This window comes from Hibiscus syriacus, unplaced genomic scaffold (genome assembly GCF_006381635.1).
Source record: "Hibiscus syriacus cultivar Baekdansim isolate YM2019G1 unplaced genomic scaffold, ASM638163v2 tig00000778_pilon, whole genome shotgun sequence".
NCBI lineage: Eukaryota > Viridiplantae > Streptophyta > Magnoliopsida > Malvales > Malvaceae > Hibiscus > Hibiscus syriacus.
The window spans coordinates 2,481,637-2,508,167 of record NW_024061825.1 but is presented as its reverse complement, the minus strand read 5'-3'; the positions used below and the strand labels follow the sequence as shown (position 1 = coordinate 2,508,167).

Below are 26,531 nucleotides of genomic sequence, written 5' to 3'. Positions count from 1 at the left end.
ACATATATTATTAAAAATTTAAAATTATAAAAAATAATTAAATTATATGAAATTTTAAATATTTAAGGGACAATTGTCTTGCGAGACATTTTTTTAGGGGTGGGCAAAACTTGACTTGATTCGAAAAAATGATTTTTTTCAATTCAGCTTGACTCGAGAAAACTTGACACAAATTGACTTGCAGTTGTAATTTCATAAACTCGACTCGAAAAAAGTTCAGGTTCAAATATAGTTGTAAAATATAACTCGAATAGTAACTCGAATAACTCGAAATTTTTAGTAATTAGTGGATTGGTTTTCAAGTTCGAACTGAGTCATCGACTCTGTATGATACATATATATCACATATAAAAAATATGAATAATTATATATGTATTGTATACGATTATAAAAACGATTTAAATTGGAATCAAATAATATCAAAATATTATAAATATTTATAATTAAATTTAAACATAAATTCAAAAATTTGACTTGACTCGAAAAAAATTTCATTTTTGAATTATAAAATAAGAGTTATTAATTCGATTAACTTAAATTTTTTTGGCTCGACTCGATCGATCGCTGAACCTTGGTTTTATCTATCTTCACTAAGTATATTATGATATTTAATTAAAAAATAATATATTTAAGGGAAAAAAAGTCAAAAAGAAAGAAATGCTGTATTTGAATTTTGAACATATAAAAAAAAGATAAATAAAATAGTCAAAAAAGGAAAAATAAACCCAATCAGTGTAAAGAGTAAAGACCCAAATCCAAATGCTTCCAAAATTTTTTACAGCAAAATAATAGAAAAGGTTTTTGCCATAGTTTTATAATATTCTGATCAGCTTACTTTCTTCGTCTTCATTTTCGTCAGACTTCCATATTAAAAGCTCCGAAAACAGCCATCGGTTTAGGTTTTGGCGTATTATTTGTTTAATTTATTGATCCTTTTTATCATATTCCCTGTCGGTAATCTCGTTCTCATACGCGTTTAACTTTTTGATATTGACTTTTTTTTTAATCTTTCAGTGTGGAAAAAACTGCCTAAAGTTTCTCTTCTCGGAGTTTGATTCCGGAGATGGACGGCGGCAGTTCGAGCCCACTCGTCGGCTCCGAGATTCACGGTTTCCGTTCATTGGCAGGTATTCTACTTGTACGGAGTAATTTATATCATACTTTTTTTTTTGTTTTAAATTTCATTTTTTATAATTAAAGTTGTCAATTTGGTAGGCATACTATTACTTATGAGCAGAATATGTTCAATGAATTTTATTTTTTTTAAAAAGAGCTAAATTATCATTTATATTTAAAGTTATGATAATAAGGTTATAATTATGAAATGAATAATATATCAAAAGTTTTTAGTGATTATAAATCTAGTATTAAAAATTGTTACTTAATTTTATTATGCAATATGTACTAAACTTGTTTGATCACTCGCTTATTAATTAGCTTTTGGTTTTACTTTTAACTCAAAATTTTGAATAATTGAAAGTTGGAGAAGTGGCTATTTGTTTCAAAAACAAATTCAGATGAGCAATAACTTCGTAATCATTCTAATGAAGTTACTTTATGCTTCATGTACTGTTAAATATTGTTCTAATAATTGGTTAGATCATGCTTCATATCATAGTTAAGCGTATGCCATTGTTTTGTTAATTTTAGTTTCTATTGTCTTTTTGTTTGGTGAACAGATTTGGATGTTCAAAATATGATGGAAGAGGCCAAGTCTCGATGGCTGCGTCCAAATGAAATTCATGCTATACTTTGCAACCACAAATATTTTCCAATCTACGTGAAGCCAGTGAAGCTGCCCAAAAGTAATTTCTCCTATAATTAGTTACCCATTTTTATTTTATTCTCGATTTCCATGATGCAACAATCTAATCCATGTTATAATTGCTGTAAGGTTTACTTAAAGAAATAAATGACCTAGCTTTACCACTTTTTAAGTTCATGCTGCCAGTTATTTTAGTGTCTGTGAAGTTAGGCATTGTGTTATTGATCTTTTTGCTATTTGTCTTTTGTTACTATTCATTATTAGCAAAAAGGCAGAGCGGAAACCAAAAAGTGTCAACCAAACATAAGCTAATTTGTTTAATCTGATGCAGTTTTACTAGATCACCAAAAGTCAGCATGTTTCAAGAGAATGTTTAGTTGCATTACATATGGGTTCAGGAAATTATCATTATTATTATTGTTATTTTTGGTTTTAGACTTTAGGAAAGTACCTCCTGTGTAACTTCTAAAGTACTAAACTAGGAAAAAGTGTACTTATATAATAACCTATTTTATTCTTGATGTTGTAGGTGGTACCATTGTATTTTTTGACCGAAAGATGCTCCGAAACTTCCGAAAAGATGGCCATAACTGGAAAAAGAAAAAAGACGGGAAGACTGTTAAAGAAGCTCACGAACACTTAAAAGTGAGATTTTCTTGTACTTCAAGGTGCTATAAATGGCACAATTTGTTAGTTAGCGAAGTGAATAACAGCATTCCTCTGGATATTGAGATTCAAATTTTCAGTTTTTGTAATTGTCCTTTTGTTCTTTTACTTGTATAGCATGTTTATAAAATATACATAACATAATGTGGGAAAGATTGTAAGATTCTGCTAGTTTCGTACTCTGCAAACATGCTGCAGTGTTATCTTTGTGCGTTAAAGATTAGGGATAAAGCAACTTTTAGTCCTTGAACTTGGCAATTTTTCCCTGAACTTTATTTTGGTCCACTTTAGTACTCGGACTTCACAATTTTTCCATTTTAGTTTGATGATGTGGCACTTTGATATTCTACCACATCATCTAAAGGGCTAAAAATAGGCCAAAAATCCAAGTTCAAGGACCAAGTTGAGAAAAGTTTCCAAGTTCAAGGACTAAAATTTGCTTTATCCCTAATGATTATGCTATGTTTTACACTGTTCTATCAGCATTTTTTCTTCATGGTTTGAAAGATTAGTTTCACTTGTATGGAACCCTGTCATTGGCACATCTATTTCTTGGCTTGCATCTTTTTCTTTTTAAATTTTATCTCCTCAAAGTAAATTTATGAAATCCATTTTATCCCCTCGATTCTAGGAATTTATGTTATTTGTTCTTTGACTGGCTAAACTGTAATTATTTTGAGAAAATTGTATTTCATTTTACATTTCAGGTTGGTAATGAAGAAAGGATTCATGTATATTATGCACATGGACTAGAAAACCCTACCTTTGTTCGTAGGTGTTACTGGCTGCTTGACAAGTATGTAACTTAGATGTATAACTTTACCTTGCCTATATTTTCCCCACATTGTTTGATTTGAAAATTCTCCTCTCTATCTTTCAATGTATCTTAATAGACTGATCATGAGTAGTCTGACTATATATTATAATATTTTTTCAGGTCTCTAGAACACATAGTTCTTGTTCACTATCGTGGAACACAAGAGGTTGGTGTTAAAATAATAAAAACTGAAGAGTTGGGGGCACTGCCTGATAACAAAAGAATTCTTTTACTTTTTTGTATGCTTTAGAAGCAGTTATTTACTGACCTTTTTTGATTCGGTACAGTCACAGGGTTCTCCAGCAACACCTGGGAATTCAAATTCCAGTTCATTAACTGACCAGTCTACTCCTTTGAATGTTGTGGAAGAGTTTGATTCTGCAGTAGGTAATGTGTCTTATGAAGGTGAGAAAGGACCTCTTTGCGATATTGATGTTGAATTATGCCAACAATTTGTCAGCTTAACTTTGCTATCATGCTTTTTTTCTATACATAAATACATCATGTTCTTATTGATTGCAATCCAACAGAACCCAATAATAGTGTTGATGTCAAAAATCATGAAAGGAGGCTCCACGAGATTAATACACTTGATTGGGATGAGCTTCTGATAACAAATGATAGTAATGACTCAGCTGTATCTAAAAGAGGCAACAAACTGTTTTCTCGTATAAACAATACCCTTATTTAATTGCTAAATTATTAACTTATTTGCTTTGATTGCAGAAAAGAATTCTTACTTTGAGCAATTGAATCAAACAACAGGAAATGGCTTCTCAAATGATGTGAGCAGAACAACTTCATAGCTCTTTAGTCCTTAGATTTCTATATCCTTCTTAAAGTACAGATAATGTTTTTTTGAAAATATATTTTATTAGTTCTCGTTCATCTTAATGAAAACTTGTTATCTTTGTAGGCTAATAGAGTTTATTGTTTCTCATTTTATCTTATCTTGGTAAATAAAATTCCGTGTTGTTATTGTCTAAAGATTTCTTGCATGTACGGAAGTTGGGAAGTGGGCATATAGACTCCTGAACTAATTTTTAAAAGTTCCTTCGCGTTTATGGTATATGTTGCACTTCTCTAGACATATTTGCTCTTCCCAGCAATATATATGGGTTTTAAATGTGCGGAAACATCTTCTTGGGTGTCTTAATATTCTTTTCTTATTTTTGTGTGTTTAACTTTTAGATTGACATGTTTGTCATTTTTATATTATGAAGATCACTTGAACATTCTCCTTTTTATTTTTGTATTTGGCTGCATTATTGGTTGATGTCCAATGCTTCATTTTAGCAGGGTAACAATGCATACTTCAACACTCAAGGCCATAATTTATCAACAGACATTTCTATGCTTGTCAATTTAGTGGAGCCACGTGCTCAGAGTAACAATGCTTACCTCAACCCTCCAGTGAATATTTGTAATCCGATATCCAGTAGCCAATTAAATCCTAATGTGCTGCGGAAAGACACTATTTCCACAGGGACTGGTGAATCATTGCACCTTTTGATCAATGATGGTTTACAAAGTCAGGACAGTTTTGGAAAGTGGATGAACTACGCTACGACTGAGTCTCCAGTTTCAGTAGGTGACTCTCTGCAAGAATCATCAGTTTCATCTGTTCAAGATTCCTTCACCTCTCCTGAGCAGATATTTAGCATATCTGAAGTCTCACATGCTTGGGCCTATTCAACTGAAAAGACAAAGGTGTTCCTTAAAAAGTTCTCTCCCTCTCTCAGTGGGTTTTTAGAAATACCCCCTACCTTATCAGCGTGGAATTAATGCTAGTAAAGTGTCCATCTGAATAACAATTGTTTATATATTAATTTGCAGATTTTAATCACTGGAGCCTTTCATCAAGCTTATCAACATCTTGCTAAGTCCAATTTGTTTTGTGTATGTGGTGACATATGCTACCCAGTAGAAAGTATCCAAGTTGGGGTTTATCGTTGTGTGTTATCACAACATCCCCCAGGACTAGTGAACCTGTATATGAGTCTTGATGGCCATAAACCCACCAGCCAAGTTCTTAGTTTCGAGTATCATGCTCCTTTATCACCTGACCCATTAGTTCCTGCAAAAGATGAGTCCATGTGGGAGGAATTCCGGTTGCAGACGAGGCTTGCTTATTTGCTCTTCTCTACTTCCAAGAATCTTAATATTTTATCGGGTAAAGTTTCACCGAATACCTTGAAGGAGGCTAAGAGTTTTGCCCAGAAGACTAGCAGCACATCCAATAGTTGGACATATTTGCTCAAGTCAATTGAAGAAAATCGAGCTTCGTTTACACAAGCAAAAGATAGTTTGTTTGAAATTGCTTTAAAGAACCGGCTCAAGGACTGGCTGTTGGAAAGAATAATTGAAGGCTGTAAAACAACCGAATTTGATACTGAAGGTCTAGGAGTGCTTCATTTATGTGCCATTCTTGGTTATACTTGGGCTATATATCTGTTTTCATGGTCTGGCTTATCACTGGATTTTCGCGATAAACATGGATGGACAGCTCTTCATTGGGCAGCATACCATGGGAGGTAAGTTCTTTTTGCGTGATTCTTAATATTTATGTGCTTGCTGCATATCTTAAGTCTCGACTTTTTTGGAAACTTGAATGCTTTAATCAATTATCAGAATAGTTTTATCTCCACGTAAACTTATTTTTGTCTGTAATTTGTTTACCAGTGTATGCTCTTGTTCAAAAATTGAACTTTGGTCTTTTAATATAATTGACAATCTTGAATCAGTTTCGAATTGTATCTCACTTCAGAAAATCCTCGATGCAGGGAAAAAATGGTTGCTGTTCTTTTATCTGCAGGTGCAAAGCCAAATTTGGTGACAGACCCCAGCACCCAAAATCCAAATGGTTGCACGGCTGCTGATCTCGCATCTTCAAAGGGTTACGAGGGTCTAGCTGCTTATCTTTCTGAAGAGGCTTTAGTAACACAGTTCAATGATATGGCTGTAGCGGGAAATGCTAGTGGCTCTCTACAAACCAGTAGAACAGAAACAACAAACACCAATAACACCGATAAACTTAACGAAGATGAATTATATTTGAAGCAAAGTTTAGCAGCTTACCGGACTGCTGCTGATGCAGCTGCACGCATACAGAATGCATTCAGGACACACTCCTTGAAAATCAGAACTAACATAATCGAGTCTTCAACCCCAGAGGAGGAAGCACGGAATATCGTTGCAGCTATGAAGATTCAACATGCCTTTCGAAACTTCGAGGCCAAAAGACAGATGGCTGCGGCTGCCCGGATCCAATATAGATTCCATACTTGGAAAATGCGTAGAGAGTTCCTTAATATGCGCCGCCATGCTATCAGAATCCAAGTAAATATCCTCTCTTTTCTTACTATTTAATTTTGGCGACTATAAATGGGCATGATTTCTCTTTTATTGGTCTAATTTTATGATATAATACCCTTTTTTTGAATCAAAATTAGTCTTTCATTTGGATTTCCGATTTTTTCCTACAGACATTTTTTTATAGTGTAAGATTATTCTCTCTGATTCCATCTTTTCAATGGTTTATTATGAAAAAAACATTATTTTCTTATTGTTCCTGTATGAGGAAGTGAGGATTGCTCATAATAGAGACATTGCTTGGAAATTTAATGCAGGCTGCTTTCCGGGGCCTACTAACAAGGAAGCAGTACCGTAAGATTGTCTGGTCGGTTGGTGTGCTTGAGAAAGCAGTTCTGCGATGGCGATTAAAAAGAAAAGGTTTGCGTGGACTGCAAAACCCAGTTGATGCAGTTCCAGAGCAAAGGACGGAAAGTGACACGGAAGAGGATTTCTTCAGAACCAGCCGAAAACAAGCTGAGCAACGTGTTGAGAAAGCTGTTGTGTGTGTTCAAGCTATGTTCCGGTCAAAGAAAGCACAACAAGACTACCGGCAAATGAAGTTGGCTCATGATTTAGCACTGGTAAGTGAATTCTCCGAAATCCAGCAGAGGTTGATTCAATTTTGTTCATCAGTTTACCCGGAAAATCCTACTTTGGCAGTTGGAATATCAAAGCCTCCTCAACCCTTCTTCCTGCAAGGATGCTTGAAAACATCAAGATTCAGGAGCAATCACATCAAAGCGAAGCATAGCTCTAGGGAGCCGAGTTTGTATATGCAACCGATGTCAACCAATAACCTTCAATTTGAGGTACAGCTACTATGGATCTGTAAGTGTTTTTGTTCGAGTTACGATCGGGCGTTTAGTTAGTAGTTGAAAAGCTTGGTTTGGAGTAATGGTTATGTCTATGCCCACTGATATTAGGGTTTGATGTAGGTGCAAGGTTGCTTGTATATTAATTTAAAAATATCAAGAAACATACTTTATGAACAGCTTTAATCCTCTAAGTGATGCTGGTTGGTTGGGTTAAGGCTAGCCTAAAAAGCTGAATACATCTTGTTCTCACTACTCGAATTATTATTTAATGATTAGTTTTTTTTTAAAAATATTTAAGGTTTAATTGAAAAATAGGTATTTAAATTAGAGAAAATCGCCTCAGTGACCAAAAATGCCTTATAATATACGATTTTAACCAACTTTTTTTGGATTTGCCAAAATGACCAACAAAATCGCAACGCGAAATAAAAATCGCAACGCGATCCCCAGAATCGCAAATCAGTTTTCAAAATCGCAACGCGATTCTTGAAAATCGCAATGCGATAGTACAAATTCGCATTGCGACTTTCAAGAATCGCAACGCGAATATGAAAATCGCAACGCGAACACATAAATCGCAACGCGTATCCGTAAACCGCAACGTGTATCCGTAAATAGCAACGCGTATCCGTAAATCGCAATGCGTATCCGTATATCGCAACGCGTATCCGTAAATCGCAACGATAATCCGTAAATCGCAACGAGAATCTGTAAATCGCAACGATAATCCGTAAATCGCAACGAGAATCTGTAAATCACAACACTGAAATTTTGGGTATATAACTACGCAACAGCAGCAAATCATAAACTAAATCCCTAAATCGCAACTCATTCTATCTCCATCTATCACTCTCTCCGGCGACATCCGTTCCTATATCCAACGTCATCATTCCCAATCCGGCAACATGTTTTAGTTTCGCAGCTCGTCTGTTTAGTAAATTAATTTACAACCATGAAATCATCTAATGTTGATCATGTTTGGATAGATTTGTGTTTTGGAGGGTCATGGGATAATGTTCATGGTGTTTTACAATATATGCCTTTACCCATGAATCTTCAACTAAAATTGTCTTTACAAAAGTTAACTTATGAAACTCTAATGCTACGTGTTTCAAATAAATTGAATTTAGAGCCCCTAAGTGGATTTAGGCTATCTTATCAGAGAAATGGTAAAGTTTATTTGTTAACCGACAATGAAGATGTTGAACGATTCATTGCTTACATTAGTGTTTCACAAGATGATGTTACATTGTATGTTGTTGAACCTAGAAGTAGTATTGTTGGGTCAGTAGCGGGTAGTAATCAACTAAGTTTTTATCAAAACCCACAACCTTTCTCTAATCCAAATCCCAATCAACTTTCAGCACCAAATTCCGGTTTTCGTATTGACCAGTTAGACGATGATGAGCCAACAGAAAAAATTGTGAGTACTAGTCAGTATTCGAAATTTGGTCTTGGTCAATATCCGGACTTTGATATTGGTCAATACACGGATTTTGATGATGTTTCAGAAGAAGAAACAGACCCTGCGCGTAATGATTTTGATATTGGTCAATACCCGAATTTTGATGAAGAAACAGCCGTTGCCGAAGAATGTATTGTTGATGATAATGAGGAGGAAGTTACGACTGTGAATGAACATGTTGAACATCCATTCTGTAATTCATATAATCCTGAAGAAGAAAAAGAAGAAGAAAAAGTCCCCGAAGAAAAGAAAATGCCACGGGCGTATAACTGGAATATGCCAGAATTACTTCAGATACCGGAAGAAGAGTTGGTAAAGAAAGCAGTTGATTGTTACACAAAAGTTATTCGTATCAAGAAAGATGATTGTTTTGATACAAAGGAAGACTTGAAGATAGCTTTGTATACGAAATGTGTGGAAGATGGCTATCAACTAAAAGTTAACAAATCAAGCAAAGATCGTTTCGAAACAAGATGTATGATTGACAAAAACTGTACGTGGCGTATGATTGCAAAGAGAATAAAAGATTGCGAAATGTTTCAAGTTAGGACTTTTATTGATAAACATACATGTTCAAGAACCCAAGTTTTTCCTCACCATAGACAGGCAAACAAAAAGGTGTTGGGTGGTTTTCTGGCTGAGTTAATGTTTTTGAATGGCAGGGTATATCGGGGACATGAAATTATGACTGACATGAATGCTCGGTTCAAGATTAGTATATCATATTCTCAAGCTTGGAGAGCCAAATGTTATGCCTTGGAATTGTTGAGGGGGTCGCCAGAAGCATCGTTTGCCCAACTGCCGGCTTATTGTCACAATTTAAAGCTGAAAAACCCTGGGTCGGTAACTCATATCAAAACAGATAGAGATGGACGCTTTGAGTTGCTGTTTATCGCCATTGGTGCTACGGTTAGTAAATCAATATAATTTTGTTGACTCATTTTTGTTAGTTACATGCATTTCACATTTAAATGATTATATTTCTTGTGTATATTATTTTGTAGATTCGTTCGTTTATTACTTGCATGCGCCCAGTTATTATAGTTGACGGAGCACATTTGAAAGGTCGATACCTTGGAGTAAACTTATTAGCAGTAGCCATGGATGCTAACAATGGGATATTGCCAATAGCTTACGGGGTTGACAAATCTGAAACCTCTGATTCATGGACATGGTTTATGGGGCATCTTAGGGATTGCATAGGTCCTATTAGCAATCTGACAATCATATCCGATAGGGCAAACTCAATTGACAACGCTGTTAGAAGGTGTTTCCCAGATGCTTTTCATGGACTTTGTGGTGTTCATTTGTATAGAAATCTAAAATCAAGGTCTGCTGGTATAAAAAAGCACAAATGGACATACTGGAAGGCTGTAAAAGCTTATCGGGAAGTGGATTTCAATAAGCATATAAATTGTTTAAGACGTGTTTTGCCTCAGTGTGCTCAAACACTAGAAGATGTCGGGTTTGAAAGATGGTCAAGAGTACATCAACTTGGAGCAAGATATGGTTTCATGACGTCTAATAGTGCAGAATCAATCAACGCTCTAAGTCGTCATTCTCGGAAATTACCCATTACTATGTTAATGGAGTTTTTTCGAGCCTCTATTCAACAGTGGTACTACAAGAAAAGAAACCATGCAGGTATTATTTCTTTGAATTCGTAACTTATCATATTTATATATTTACTAAGTATTGTTTATTTAAATTTACAGGAACATTGGAACATCGTGTTACACCATGGACTGAAAAAAAGATAACGAAACGTGTTGTGAAGTCAACGTCATGGAGAGTTGAACCATGTTCAAACACTTTGTTTCAAGTACTGGATAATAACTTAAATGGGCTAGTCGATCTAAATGCAAAGACGTGTAGTTGTATGAAATGGCAAACATCTGGTTATCCGTGTGGCCATGTTATAAAAGTTGCTCTTCATTTAAACCAAGATGATTCAAGCGCATACGCTATGGATTGCTACACTACAGAAGTTTATCGACAGACTTATGCCGAGATTGTCTACCCTATTCCACATCCTTCTGAGTGGGACATACCAGATGACTTACAAACAGTTTTGCCACCAGCCATGGACAGAAGGCTACCTGGCCGACCAAAAAGTCACGATCGTATACCGTCTAAGGGTGAAGAGAAGAAGAGATCGACATGTAGTCGGTGCAAAGAAAGTGGTCATACAAGGTTGACATGTGGATCACCAGTGCCATCAAAATCATCTTTTCCTCTACCAAAATATGGATCCTCATCAAAATCCAAAGCTCATATGGTGTCAAGCAAAAGGCAATCATCTTTAAAATCCCAATCACAATTGGCTTCACCTTTTGGGACTGTTAACTTAGGTGATTTTTAAATGCAAACGTTGTATTATGTGGATTTTATGTGTGAACTTTTAACATTTTCAGTTGAATTAATGACTCAGGCCAACCATTTTGACTTAACCAACTCTTGTTATTCAGTTGTTATCACTTATTAGGCATGCATTTGACTATCGCAACACGGAAATTACAATCGCAACGAGAGAATGCGAAATGAAAATCTCAACAAGAAAATCGCAATGCGGAAATGAAAATCGCAATGCGAAATGAAAATCGCAACGAGAGAATCGCAATGCGGAAATGAAAATCGCAATGCGAAAAAAAAATCGCAACGAGAGAATCACAATGCGAAATGAAAATCGCAACGAGAGAATCGTAATGCGGAAATGAAAATCGCAATGCGAAATGAAAATCGCATTGCGATTCTCTCGTTGCGATTTTCATTTCCGCATTGCGATTTTCATTTCGCATTGCGATTCTCTCGTTGCGATTTTCATTTCGCATTGCGATTTTCATTTCAACATAATGCAGATTGAAATCAACAAAATCAACCATTACATTTCAATCAATTAAACAAGCACAAATAAGAATTATGTTCGCATCAATTACACAAATCAACTTTTACAAATCATCTTTTACAAATCAATTAAACAATCAAAAAATAAGCAATAATTCTTATTTCCAATCATCTACTATTGAATCAACTTTTACAAATCAATTAAACAATCAAAAAACAATCAATTAAACTATTGAATCAACTTTTGCAGCCATACATCATTTTCACGCAGTTCACTTCTGAGATTAACCTGCAGAAACCAAACATTTGCTCAAACAACACTTTCTACACATCTAAAACCTACAAACAGCAAATTATTCTATTCTAGGTACTTAACCAAACATTTTCAAACCAAAAGTCTATAAACTTACCAATTGTTTATGGACATTTTTATAACGCGGATGCAGGTAGGCAGCGTCTCGTATATATCGATTTAGCCATATAATGCCGAAACCACAAGCCTACTGCAGCTCTATCTCTATCGGTGGGAGGTAGATACTTGGTGCTTCCCGTCGTCAAACGCTCCAACGCCAAGCATACGAGAGGACTACAATCTCCTCTGGCTCCTCCCGTTTGTTGTGGCGCGGTCTCGTCTCTAATAACTGTAATATTGAGCTTCTTTGGCTTCTTGTTTCCAGAACGAGTCCAATAATTGATCGCATCCAAGAATTTAGCCAAATGAGAGCTCCATCCCTTAATAATCTCTCTTAAATAAGCCAATGATATGTAATTTATCATGCTGTCATACACTATTGTCTTAAGGGATGGGAGCTGAAGCTCGACGAGAATCCAATGTTTACGTTCCAAAACAGGGATAAACACCTGCAATCATAAGTAATAATTCATTCATTTGTGCACTTATTTCATAAAACCTTTAAACTCAATCTAAATTAAATACTAACCTTATCGACCTCCCACCATGCAGGATAAAGTTTAGCTTGTCCATTGCCCAAATCAAATGATTCATCTCGTGCATTCTTCAAGTGAACGGCGTTAAAAGACGTCGGCATAATTGTATATCGTATATTTTTATTTTTCTTAAGTTTTCTTATTATTAGAAGACGTGTCACCCACGCATCGATATGCTGTTTTACAAAAAAGACATATATTAGTGACTTACATAATTTAAAAAAAATTAATCAAATTGAAATATAAGAAAAATATAAGACTTACCCCCCATCGAAATAGCCATTGTCTTCGACCCCTAATAATACGCCCCACCAAGATCGATCAAGCAACAAATAGATATCATCGGTGAGCTTGCATATGTCAGTGAAACACCCCTGGCTCCGCTCATGTAGATAAAAATCAACTGCGGTCTTAGCCCAAAGGGTGTTATCCATAATTGTGTCCGGTAGTTGTTTCCTCTCCTCTTCAGATACCGGTATGGTACTGGCCGGTAACTCATACGAGAGCCAACTTGAATCCATCATGTCCGGCACGTCAGAGGGTTTCTCAAGAAGCCTACATATGCCGCCATGTGAATCGGGCTCTTGAATGGTGGGAGGGACCTCTTCAATGATGACAGTGGCCTCTTGAACGGTGGGAGGGGACTCTCGAGGAATGATAGGGGGGCCTCTTCAACGATAGGAGTGGACTCTTGAGGGATGACAGGCGAGTCGGGCTTCTTCTTGCGGTGTCTTCGCACTATTGGGGTGTACGGAGACTTAATAGCACGTGCACGCTGTCTGATGCGTGAACTCTGTCGTGCAAGCATAACCCGACGTAAAGCATCCACTCTATCGGGCCGCTAAATAATTAAATACAAAAATCAGTAAATAAACAGACATGATATTTAAACAGTGAAAACAAAGACAAATATGTTTCAAACTTGCATTGTATTCACCCAAGTCATTATTCTATCATAGTTCACAAAATGCATCAGATAACAAAGAAAAATATGTTTCAAACTAATACCCTGAAGTTAGTATTTGTCTTTGTTTTGTCTATTGGTTGAAGTAATGCAATCCATTCAAGTTTCAATTTGCAGAAGAAGAAATAGTTTACTTTCGCAACACGAAACTTAAAATCGCAACGCGAAATGAGAATCGCAACGAGAAACCAAAATCGCAACGCGAAACCAAAATCGCAACGCGAAATGAAAATCGCAACGACAGAATCGCAACGCGAAATGAAAATCGCAATGCGATTTTGGTTTCGCGTTGCGATTTTGTCGTTGCGATTTTTGTTTCGCGTTGCGATTCTGTCGTTGCGATTTTCATTTCGCGTTGCGATTCTCTCGTTGCGATTTTAAGTTTCGTGTTGCGAAAGTAAACTATTTCTTCTTCTGCAAATTGAAACTTGAATGGATTGCATTACTCCAACCAATAGACAAAACAAAGACAAATACTGACTTCAGGGTATTAGTTTAGCAGAATTGGCAGCAACCGAACAAATTTACTTTCAACCAAAAGACAAAACAAAGACAAATACTATTTCACAGTGTTAAAGAATACACAGTTTAGCAGAATTGGCAGCAACCGAACAAATTTACTTTCAACCAAAAGACAAAACAAAGACAAATACTATTTCACAGTGTTAAAGAATACACAGTTTAGCAGAATTGGCAGCAACCGAACAAATTTACTTTCAACCAAAAGACAAAACAAAGACAAATACTATTTCACAGTGTTAAAGAATACACAGTTTAGCAGAATTGGCAGTAACCGAACAAATTTACTTTCAACCAAAAGACAAAACAAAGACAAATACTATTTCACAGTGTTAAAGAATACACAGTTTAGCAGAATTGGCAGCAACCGAATAAATTTACTAAGCAATCTAAGTGAAATGGCTAATCTAAGTGAAATTACGAGTAAATTTATCATTAAGTTAAATATGGAAAATCTTAAACTTACCTCGTTGCGTAGAGTATGAACCTCATTCTGCAACGATACTATCATCTCACGTAGAGCGGCAACCTCACCACGTAAAGTTGACACCACCACACGCCATGCACCATCGTTATCGCGTAGAGTACCGATCTCCTCACGCAAGGCATTGACCTCATCACGTAACTCATCCCATGGAGGTGGAGAACAAGGAGATAAATGTCGTGGCCTCTTTACCGGTCGCCTATCATGAGGTGATGGTGGAGAAGAGGCTCGATGATGTGACGGGATAGGTGATGGCTCTCGTTCTAGAGGTGTATAGTCGGGTCGATCGGGTGATGGCTCTGGGTGAGGTGATGGCTCTCGAATTGGAGGAAGTGGATGCTGCTCATCATCCGTGCCATCAAAAAAACTCTGACTAGCTTGCCACCAATCAGTGGCAAGCTCTTCCTCCGTGGGTGTCAGTCTTTGTAATGGAATGTTGGCCTCCTAACAATATAAAAACTCAAACAAAGTTAAACGTCTACTATTAATAACTTGTTATATATTATATGAAAGTATTTGTGTTAACTTACATTATTTATTGTCGCATATGGTATTAAGTCTTCCCAATCCAACAGATTTTTCCTCTTCCAGGAAATAGCCCTGGGAATATCATTTGACGTTTTTATTGCATATGTACGCATGCTGGGGAAAGCCTCGAATATCCAAATCTACAAACAATATAATAACAAAATTAGTAATTGTTAAATAATTAATTATAATTTTAGAAACATTATATAGAAATTCTTACCTTAAAGGCCCAAACAAAGCCTGACAAAGTGTATTTCGACCCATCGCCACGCAAACTTTTGCGGTCATCAAAGGCAGTAGACAACTTAGTCCAGGTAGCTTTCCATATATACGAACCCCATGGAAACAGATTCCATGCATTCAGGTCCTCTACCAATATTATTAGCTCCCGAGGAATAGGTTGTCTGGCCTCTCTGCCTAAAAAGCGGGCATACACAAGTAGTAGAAGGCATACTCGGACAACATCGACGTCATCCATCCGAGTGAAACCAGCTTTCTTATTAAACAATTTCTTCAGGTCGTCGACGTGTAGGTTCGGCTTCTCCATTGACTCATCCGGAAAAACCCGGGATAACCATGATGGGCGGGCGATATGACGAGTGTACCGGCCTACATCATCGTGTCCGAATCGTAGACCAGTGATTAAGCAGAACTCCTTCCGCCCAAAACAAGTATACGCTGGTGGAAAATGAAACCATATCTCTTCCTCACCACGTTGTATACTGTCGGGTAGATTTGATGTCATGGTCTGAAGCCACAAATGGGTCAAATTAGCATCTCCACCCGGATGCTGTACTCTCAGCCATGGCCCGAAGCAGGTTTCCTCAAACAATTGTCTTTGTGCAGGTGAAAGCTTCGAAGCAATTGTAGTGGCTAGGCTAACTTTATTCCTTAATGTCAATGAAGCCGAAAAAAATTTCTACAAAAACAATAAACATACCAAGTTAGATATACCAAAAACTACACTGAAGATATACCAAAAACAATAAACATAAAAAGTAGTAGTTTATTCTTGAAACTAAAATTTGCAACACTGTTTTGTCTTTTGGTTGAAATGAAATCGCAACGAGAGAATGACTGTCGCAACGAGAGAAATGAAAATCGCAACGAGAGAATCGCAACGCGAAATGAAAATCGCAACGCGAAATGAAAATCGCAATGCGATTTTGGTTTCGCGTTGCGATTCTCTCGTTGCGATTTTCATTTTTCTCGTTGCAGATAGTCATTTTCACGTTGCGATTTTCATTTATCTCGTTGCGACTCTTCTGCAAATTGAAACTTGAATGGATTGCATTACTTCAACCAAAAGACAGAACAAAGACAAAGACAAATACTAACTTGAAAATCGCAACGAGAGAATAGCAACGCGAAATGAAAATCGCAACGAGAGAATCGTAACGCGAAATGAAATCTAAGTGAAATGGTTAATCTATTATTGAAATGACCAGTAAACTTATCATCAGTTTCAATATGAAAAACCTACAATAATGCAAAAATTTCAAAATAAAAATAATTAAAAAAACTAACCCTCGGAGGTTGATTTTCCATTTCTGAATATTGTGAGGGATTTCTGACCGTGAATGGTTGTGAGGGATTTCGCCGGAGATGGGGACCGAAATCTTCAGAGATGGGGACGGATTTCGCCGTAGAGAGTGAGAGATGGAGATGGGACTGAGTTGTGATTTTAGGTTTTAGGTTATGAGTTGCGATTACGGGATTTTGTCTTAATATTCGTTTTTGTAATTTGAAAATAAAATACGCGTAGCGATTATAATGGCGCTTTAAAAATCGCGTTGCGATTTACGGATACGCGTTGCGATATACGGATACACATTGCGATTTACGGATACGCGTTACGATTTACGGATACACGTTGCGATTTACGGATACGCGTTGCGATTTATGTGTTCGCGTTGCGATTTTCATATTCGCGTTGCGATTCTGGAAAATCGCAATGCGAATTTGTACTATCGCATTGCGATTGTTAAGAATCGCGTTGCGATTTTGGAAACTGATTTGCGATTCTGGGGATCGCGTTGCGATTTTTATTTCGCGTTGCGATTTTGTTGGTCATTTTGGCAAATCCAAAAAAAGTTGGTTAAAATCGTATATTATAAGGCATTTTTGGTCACTGAGGCGATTTTCTCTTTAAATTAGGTGTTTTTTTTAGTTTACGTTTTTATTAAGTGTTATAGTAACACGAACCAATTTACCTCAGTGATTAAAGAAATCGTTGTTCTTCCTAGAAGTCACGAGTTCGAGCACTATAGAAGTTCCTGGATCATGTGAAATGATAGTAGTACCAAAGGCACCCTATAATTTCATAATAAAAAATGGAAAATTGGATATGGAGATTCTGTGCGGTCAGAAATTCATACATACACAAAGGGGTTTGATAGGAAAGTCGTTTCGATCCAATCTATTCTTGGGGTCAAATAAAGAAAAAGGATATGTCAGTGACTTGGCACGCCAAAGCACTCTCCGAAGGCATGGAATGTCTACTTTTTTAGTCAGAATCACGATGGTAATGTCTCTATTAGATTCTTTGGTCGAAATACGAGAAAATTCCATTCAATTCTCGACGAAAATGAAGTTTTGTGAATTCTCCCCCAGAACTGGAAGATCATTTCGAGGTCTTCAAACATATTTGAGGGTTCAATGTGACTATTGTCACTTCGGCCAACACACAAGATGAGACTACCAACGTGGAGCGGCTTTTAGCAGGGGGAATGACTCGGCTCTTTGAAAGCTTTCATCTCAAGTAGAAGATAGAAGAAAAAAGCTCAGAAGCAAGCACAAGCCTTACCTTCCGCCTTGTCCTTAGATAGAACAGTAGAAAGAAGAATGGAAATAACCGTAGTTACTTTCTCTCTTGTCGGAATTGCTACTAAAAAGGGTTCTCACCGGGAAATCTCTTTAGACTTTAGAAAAGGAAAGTCCTAAGCAGCAAGGTCAGTTAAGTCTTTCTTTTAGGAAGGCTCCCACGTGCCATTAGTTTAGCTGAATTAGCTCTTGTCGTAAGTGCTCTTGCACGAGCAGAAATCAGTAGTCACTCTTCTCCTTTCAGGATATTGCATTCAATAGATAAAGAGAGCTAATCTCTTTTCTTTAGCGATCGAGAATGTTACGTCAAAAGGACCGACGACAATGAAGGATTCAAATACGAACGAGGAGTAGAAGTTTGCTTCAATTAAGCGTGGAATCGAATGATTACGAGATAGACAATGAGACAAAGCCAAGAGATGAGAGCACTTAGACAATTCATTTTGAGTACAGGGAAGTCTGCTGGTAGGAATTCTTCAAGGCGTATTACGGTTTCTCACCGAGGGGGTGGATCGAAGCGATTGCAGCGAAGAATTGATCTGAAACGAAGCACTTCGTCTATGGGCATTGTAGAAAGGATATAATATGACCCTAATCGTTCTTCTTGGATCGCTCCAGTACGATGGATTGAGGGGGTCAGGGTCTGCTAGAGGAAATTGAATACGATAAAGGAGTTTGCTTCGCCACATAGATCTTCAAACCTACCACAACCACCATACCTGGGAAATTCTTTAGCTATTTAGACCAAGGGGAGAGCATGTCTTTCCGTTAGAAAGGGTAAACATAGCAGACACCTTTTCCACGTTAGGAATTTTTGATGAGTAGTGCCAATAGCCAGTTGGACCTTTTAACTATACAAGCTAGCCCTCTTATTCGCTTGCCTCGGATTACTGAACGAGCTTTCTCAAACTCTATTTAGCCAAATCTGAATTGTGGGCCCATGTTGATATGACCGATAGTGCTTTGATCCAGCATAGCATAGTGCCATTTACGTGTTCTCAACTGACTTTGAGAATAACCGATCTTTGGATCGTTTCGTCTCGCAAGCACAATGAGTCGAAAAGCACTTCAATTATGGGCATTGGTAAGGCCGCGAAACCGTTGCCCTATCGAACTCTCTGCCTAAGGAGTCCCTTTCCATGATCTCGTGTCGCCAAACTCTCGGATTCACTTTTGCGGTATGAGTTTATATAATTTTTGCGAAAGCTTCTTTCTTGTGAATCAAGGTGAGGTAATAAGGAATGAATAGGGGATGAATAAAGTACCTCTCGCAATAATTGATGAAATAAAAATGAGATTTGTCCCTCTTCTTGCGTCTGCTTGCTACTCATACTTTCGCTTCCTTGATCTATGTTGAACGTAGAGGGAAGTAGCGTCGTGAGTTGAGTCATAAAGAAGAAAATCGAGATGAGAGGTGGAGCTATGAATGAAGTTTACCTTTCGCCAATGCACTCTTTTGTGCGTGGATCTGCATCGTGATAGTCAAAATGCCCTTCTTCGCCTTTTATTCGATCTGCATCGAGATATCATCTTCTTTCTCATTTTATCTTTGCTCATGGACGAAAGATTCCACCAGGGCCTCATCCAGGCATTCTTTTCCACTCGATCTTAGCATAGAAATTCAGTTGTCTTTGCCCCACTCTTGTTGTCTGAGACCAAGCCCTAAAAGAGGACCTGGGAAGGAATCTCGTATGAAAACTCCGACCTATGGTTTCAAACTAAGTATGCTAAGGTTGGGAAGATGAATGAATCCAGCGTAGGAAAAAACAGCTAGTACTAGAGTGATTGAAAGCTTGTAGATGATATTTTTAGATGGCAGTGGGGCAATTGACTAGATAAGGAAGGAGTGAACCCGTTGTTCCAAGAGCAGAAGTAGACGCGTATGCAACTTCATCTTCATTTACAGATTACGGAACATAGAAACTCTCTAATCGACATGAGAAAGGGGAGTCCGCGTCTAAGATAACCAGTGCTACTATATTGGGTCGGGCAATCAGTTTAGCTGCTAAAAGATCGAGAAACTCGAAAGCAATTATCGATTATCCATCAACTGGGCCAAAGGAATAACATGAGTGAAACTCAAGCACTCGAATATCAGTAGATTAACGTCACGCCAATGCAACTCTCAAACCATCGGCGTGAGGAGCCAACTCTCATCTTTCCCAAGACGAGGGATGCGCTTCCTAATTTAGATAGAAATTCTAGGTTCATTGAAAGGTACAGTAAGGTGGAATCTCGTCCTAAAGAAAAGGATCTGTATTAGTTATGTATGATAAAGTGATTGAGCGTTCATTGTCAAATGAGGTTGAGAGTATTTTGAACATATACTACAATTAGAGGTGAGCAAAACTCGACTCGACTTGAAAAATCGATTTTTTTCCAATTTCGAGTTATTCGAATCAACTCAAATTATAAATTCGCTTTTAGAGTTTGAGTCAAGTTGAAATTTTGAATTTTCGAGTTACTCGAAAAATAAAAAATTTGACACAGTACTTTGATAATTTTACGATTTAATCTCTAATTTCATTATTTCTTCAATTTTTCTTTCATTTTAAGTCTATTTTTTTTATCAAATTTGAATCACATGCTCTTAAACCATAGTAGAGTACATGCGTACTTTTATTCCTCTTTTTGATAACAAATTATTTATTTTTTAATTTAGTCTTCCAATTTTTTATAATTTTCTTATTTCTTCAATTCATCATTTATTTTAAGTTCCATTTTTGTCAAATTTGAGCAACATGCTCCTAAACCATAGTAGAGTATATGTGTACTTTCAATTCCTTTTTTTTATAACAAATTTTTTATTTTTCAATTTAGTCCTTCAATTTTTTATAATCTCCTTATTCCTTCAATTTTTGATTTATTTTAAGTCACTTTTTTTTACCAAATTTGAATCACATGCTCATATACTACAATATAATACCTTTGTAACTTTAATTGTTATTTTTTTAACTAAAGATATACTATCTTTTTTTATTTAATCCTTAAACTATGCATTTTACTCAATTTGGTCTTTTAACTACAATTGTTTGCAAATTATTTCTTCTCATCAATTCCTTGACTCATTTATACTCTCACCAATATTTCACTCTCAAAATACTTTTTTTAAAATATAATATTATGAATATATTTCATAATTTTAGATTGTATTTGATATATTAAATAACATTATAATATGAAAGAATAATATATATATATATATATATAATTTGAACAAATCATTGTCATAATACTATAAATAATTATAATAAAATTAGTACATAAACTTGAATAACTTGACTCGGAATAATTTCAAGTTAAGGTTCGAGTTGTAAAATACGACTCGTCAACTTGAATAACTCAAATTTTTTTGACTCAACTTGACTCGATCGAATGCTCACCCCTAACTACAATCACCTTAGTTTGATAAAAAAAAATAAGTTTTATATAGTAGGGTAGAATAACATATTATAGTCGGAGGATCATTAAAATTTTTAATAGTCGAGGGATTTAATAAAATAACACTATATAGTCGAGGACTATTTGTGTACTTTATCCTATATAATATTATTAGATTTTACATATATAAATATTTTTAAAAATAAGATAAAAATTCTGATGAATTTAACAAGTACCGAGTTTCTTTAAAGCATGAGTTGAACAAAGTTTTATCAAGTTTAATGAGAAATAAATCGAGTTAAACACTACTCAATTCGTAATCGGTTCATTTGATAAATATCCCTATTAAGAAGTTTAAAATTACCAAAATAATATAAGAGTAGATGGGTAGTGAAATTGTCCTCGTATAATCGATTTTTTACATTATTGATAATATCATATTATCAGTTCGGTTCAATATAATTTTTTTAACAATATAATTATGAACTAATATTACTTATAATAATATTAAATTATAAAGTTTTTAAATGCATACTTAATAACAAACACACAACTTATTTAACCATTTTACTTTTATACCCCTTAAAAGGGTAATCATTCGAGATGGAAATGACAAATAACTTAACAAAAAACGATTTGTTTCCTCGCTGTGACTAGGGGTGTATTCGATTCGGTTCATTTTTTTATTAAAAATTGAATCGAACCGAAATAAATGGTTTTTTAAAATTTAAACCAAAATCGAATGGTTAAAAAATCGAATTATGTGAAACCATTTTTTCGGTTTGGTTTGGTAATGCGGTTTTTTCGGTTTGGTTCAGTTCGATTCGTCGGTTTTTCAATGAAAAATTTACTTGAAACTATAAATTCAAAAAAAAATATTGTCTATTAGGTTTAATATGGAACAAATGTGTTTCATATGGAAAATCCGAACCGAATCAATAGAATTGATTCTTTAAATCAACCTGAAACCGAACCGTTTAAAGGTAAACCCGAATCGAACCGAACCGTTTTACTCGGTTCGTGTCATTTTTTCGGTTTTCTCGGTTTCGTTGCTCAGCCCTAGCCGTGACCAATTTACCCTTTTAATGTTCGAATGCTTAATATTGTTTCTAGGACAAGGAATACGGGCTTGCAAGAAATAAACTATGAGCACAATGATATATGTATTAACAATGACACAAAGCTGTTAAAAACTTAAAGCACAACTACCATCGACATGAGTAGATTCCTCCTAGATGTTCCCTCTCACGGTTTAGCCGCCGTGTCGATGTTGGGGAGAAACAAGGTTCCTCGATAGTCTCTAATACAATCAAAGTTCTTAAAAGAATTACGCAGTTTTTGTTCGGGGTGAGTTGAGAAGCTTTTACGCGGAAACTGGCTGGCTGTTGGTGGATGCAGGGGCTTTAACCTGGTTTAGCAATAAATTCAAATAGTGTGTTGAGAGATTCGTTGCGCTTCTGATTCGGAGTAATGCAAATATTTATGCACCATGCTACTCCGACTCTTCATCTTTTATTGAGTTATCGTGCCCACCACTCGTATACGACAGATATTCAGACATGGTTTGTAAGGGATATGATTATCTAAAAAAATATCCAAATCACATGGGTTATGCCTTTGAGTGCATGATTACAAGATCATAAATCTTGAGAGCATTATACGGAGGATTCAAAGCTCACCTTTGCCGATTTGAACAGCTCATCAAGAACTCCACGTTCACCTGCACTTGAATAACTAGGAAACGTTAATACAAACTTTTGCTTCGACTTTTCACTTGGTTGAACTGGTACATGTATTACCTGTTACATAACATATGACCATCTAAGTATCTCATGCAAGTTGCCCCAACTAGGGATTAAAATGTAAAAGAGGACCAAGACAGAACAAAAGACGTATCATGGGTAGTGATACTATCAAATGCCCCTTCTGCCTTAAACACCCAGATTACTTTTATCAAACCATTAATGGAATAAGTAAGATTTCAAAGGCATAAATTATACCATCAACTTCAATGCCCTTGGGAACAAAAGGGACGGAACCAGTAGCAATGATGATATCTTTTGCAGTTACAGTGGTGTCAGTAAAACCAACCTTCCCATATTTCACTTTTTGGGGACCCTAAATACACATCTGGAAAAATGAGGATACTTGAGAACACAAAAATCAGACTGAATTTTGTTACAAAGTGCAAGTTAGCTTACCACAATAGTACCAAAACCAGTTAATATATCTACTCCAAGTGCCTTCATTGAGTTAGTTAAATTGCTTCGAATTTTTGAAGCAAGATTATTTGCATGGTCAGCAACTGCCTGTCTGTCATATCCAGAAGCAGAGACCTACCATTTATAACACAGAAGAACAGCAAAGAAGGAAATAATCAGGATAACAAATGGTGAACATGGTCTGGCTAGCTGATAGACTGCAACATTTTGTTTTTCAGGTTAAAAGCACAAAAACGTCAGTTTAAAATGCAAATAGTGGTATATTTCGAAGTAATGATGAGGTATGGTGCTCCTCTTCTTCATTTTTCTTGAAGTACTTGTGCCGGACACATGGATATGATATGATTGACCACCAAAGAAGGATCCTTCAAATTCATGGAAAAAACATCAAAAGAAAAAAAATCTGATAATACCTGCGCCCTACACATACCCACCCTCGCACCCAGTCCAAGTAATATAGAAGACGTGTCTCAGCCTGAGTCTAAAATGAAACCATAACAATTGAACCCTATTACCTGCAAGCCCAAAGCTTTCATGTGATGCTCATTTTGAAGTTCACGCATTCTACCACTGACAGCCAGGAGAGCTTTCGAAGGAACACAACCTCGGTTAACAGAAGTTCCTCCCACGACATCGCCTTCAATGATAGCAGTTTTTCACCATAAGTACTAATTTCTCGAAAAGCACGCCCGGGGGGGGGGGAGCAATCCACTATTAATGCACCATTGATCTTCACTTACAGCAGGAAAAACAATATCAAGAACTGAATAATTACAGAGGTTTTTTTTATAATAATTACATTTCCTAAGAAGTTCTACTGAACAACCAGGAAAAAATCAGAGAGACCGAGTAAGTTTCAGCCCTTTAGCTAAAAGATTAAGTGAAATAATTGAGTGAAAAAAAGATGGAGCTAAATAGCGTCAAAAGGAGTGAACAAACATTAAAAAAATTCAGCTTCATTAAAATGATAGAGCTAAATAGAGTCAACACTGAGTGAAAAACATAGATTTTCAGCTTCAGCTACACAATTAAGCTAAAGAGCGTCAAATTAGAGTGAAAAAAAGGATTCTCAGTTTCAGCTTTAAGACAGCTAAATAGCGTCAAAATCGAATGAAAAAACAAACAGATTTTTGGTTACAGCTAAAAGATAGAGCTAAATAGAGTCAACACTGAGTGAAAAACATAGATTTTCAGCTTCAGCTACACAATTAAGCTAAAGAGCGTCAAATTAGAGTGAAAAAAAGGATTCTCAGTTTCAGCTTTAAGACAGCTAAATAGCGTCAAAATCGAATGAAAAAACAAACAGATTTTTGGTTACAGCTAAAAGATAGAGCTAAATAGGCGAGTGAAAAACATATAGATTTTCAGCTTCAGCGAAACGATAAGGAGCGTCAAATCAGAGTGAAAAAAGGATTCTTAGTTTCAGCTAAAAGATAAAGCTAAATAGCGTTAGAATTGAGTGCAAAAACAAAAAGATTTTTAGATAGAGCTAGATAGCGCCAACACTTGGTGAAAAACATATAGATTTTCAAGTAAACGATATAGCTAAAGAGCGTCAAATTAGAGTGAAAATTGATTCTCAGTTTGAGATAAAAGATGAAGCTAAAATTGAATGAGAAAATAAAGAATTTAAGTTATAGCTAACAGATAGAGCTAGATAGCGTTAACCGAGGCGAAAGCATACAGATATTCAGTTTCAGCTAGAATAAAAAGCTAAACAACATTAAAAAAAACGGAGTGAAAATAACATAAAATTAGGAAAGACCTTCTCGACAGCGTGCAATGCAGCTCCATGTCCACCGACGCCCGCGCCGATGATAATCAAGTCATAATCAAAGGACTTAGAAGGAGTTCCATTGTTTCCGGATGAAACAAAGATCTTGTTGGAATGTCCACGAGCAGGAGTGGAGAGTGAAACTCGTGTAGAAGCGGAGTGAGTTGAAAATGAAAAACCGTAAGGTTGCCTTCTGAGTCCGCAGAAGCGGAGATCGACATGGGAATGAAAAGCGTAATTAGTTGTAGAAAGTGAGGTAGGTTGAGAGAAAGATAGAGCTGAAGTGTAATGCATTGCCTTCTTTAAATTTGTTTATTTTCCCTTTGCTGTTTGGGTAGAAAGAAAATGGGAGAGAAACGGAAAGAAAGTAAGCCTGTAAGAGAGAGAGCGATGGGGGAGTTATCCAAGTCGGATTTACACTCAGCTTCAACTCCAATATATATATATAGGGCAAACTACTCCAACAGTCACTAATGTTTGGGTAAATATTTTTTTACTACTGATGTTTCAAAAGTAACAAATCAATCACTAACGTTATCATTTATTACAAATTGAAGTAGTTTACCCATATATAGAGAGAGTAGTTTACCCATATATAGAGAGAGATTAGTTAGTTGGTATTAAAATTATGGGTAAACTACGTGGATAGCCCTAAATTATTGATTATTTTTTAGTTGTGTCAAATAAGTATAAATCATCATAAATTATTGATGCAAGTTATCAAAAGATACAAAATGATCACCAATCAGTAAGTGTGATAGAAAATTGCATTGCATAATCGTCTGAATATCAATCTGCTCGGGACAATTGCATTCAATAAAAACAAGTTCATTTTTAAATCATGTTTACAAAGATGCATTTGTATTTTTCTTTAAGAAAAGAAGAGATTTTATGGGCATGCCAACCAATATGAACCGGAAAGAAATAGCCCAACACTTTAATAGCAAACAACCTACGGGCTAAGCTGAAGATTTTCCTGCAGATGTTTTTCATTTCGACAATATATTCAATTTAAATGGTCTAAAGCAACAATGGACCTTTTTGGTGGATAATTTTCCACCCCTCATCTGAGAGCATAAATCAAATAACCAAAACTGGATTTAAGCAAAAAAAAAAAAATCTTTTAATTATCTACAGAGATGGCTCTTCACTTTGCATGTAT

General features: G+C 36.0%; 2 protein-coding genes across 7 annotated transcripts; both read left to right on the top strand.

The window, feature by feature from the left end:
- The first annotated feature begins 757 nt into the window (after nucleotides 1-757).
- Nucleotides 758-7,650, top strand: LOC120115164 (calmodulin-binding transcription activator 5-like). 6 transcript variants are annotated; one of them, XM_039135963.1, is made up of 14 exons: nucleotides 758-912; nucleotides 1,013-1,127; nucleotides 1,680-1,805; nucleotides 2,295-2,410; nucleotides 3,139-3,227; nucleotides 3,369-3,414; nucleotides 3,536-3,653; nucleotides 3,779-3,898; nucleotides 3,975-4,033; nucleotides 4,548-4,958; nucleotides 5,085-5,782; nucleotides 6,032-6,587; nucleotides 6,878-7,183; nucleotides 7,263-7,407. In XM_039135963.1, the coding sequence occupies exons 2-14, from the start codon at nucleotides 1,064-1,066 to the stop codon at nucleotides 7,308-7,310; spliced, it is 2,757 nt and encodes a 918-aa protein (XP_038991894.1). In that variant the 5' UTR covers nucleotides 758-912; nucleotides 1,013-1,063; the 3' UTR covers nucleotides 7,311-7,407. The 6 variants fall into 6 exon arrangements, with proteins under 6 accessions (XP_038991894.1, XP_038991888.1, XP_038991885.1 ...); XM_039135957.1 differs by having other exon boundaries at nucleotides 4,545-4,958; XM_039135954.1 differs by having other exon boundaries at nucleotides 3,542-3,653; nucleotides 4,545-4,958; nucleotides 6,878-7,650.
- A 9,773-nt stretch (nucleotides 7,651-17,423) lies between these two features.
- Nucleotides 17,424-17,890, top strand: LOC120219186 (60S ribosomal protein L5, mitochondrial; the record flags this gene model as incomplete). The annotated part of the gene is given in 3 exon segments (XM_039216047.1): nucleotides 17,424-17,777; nucleotides 17,779-17,867; nucleotides 17,869-17,890. Coding segments are annotated over 3 exon segments (465 nt in total), but the record flags the coding sequence as incomplete, so codon positions are not given.
- Between the last annotated feature and the right edge of the window lie 8,641 nt (nucleotides 17,891-26,531).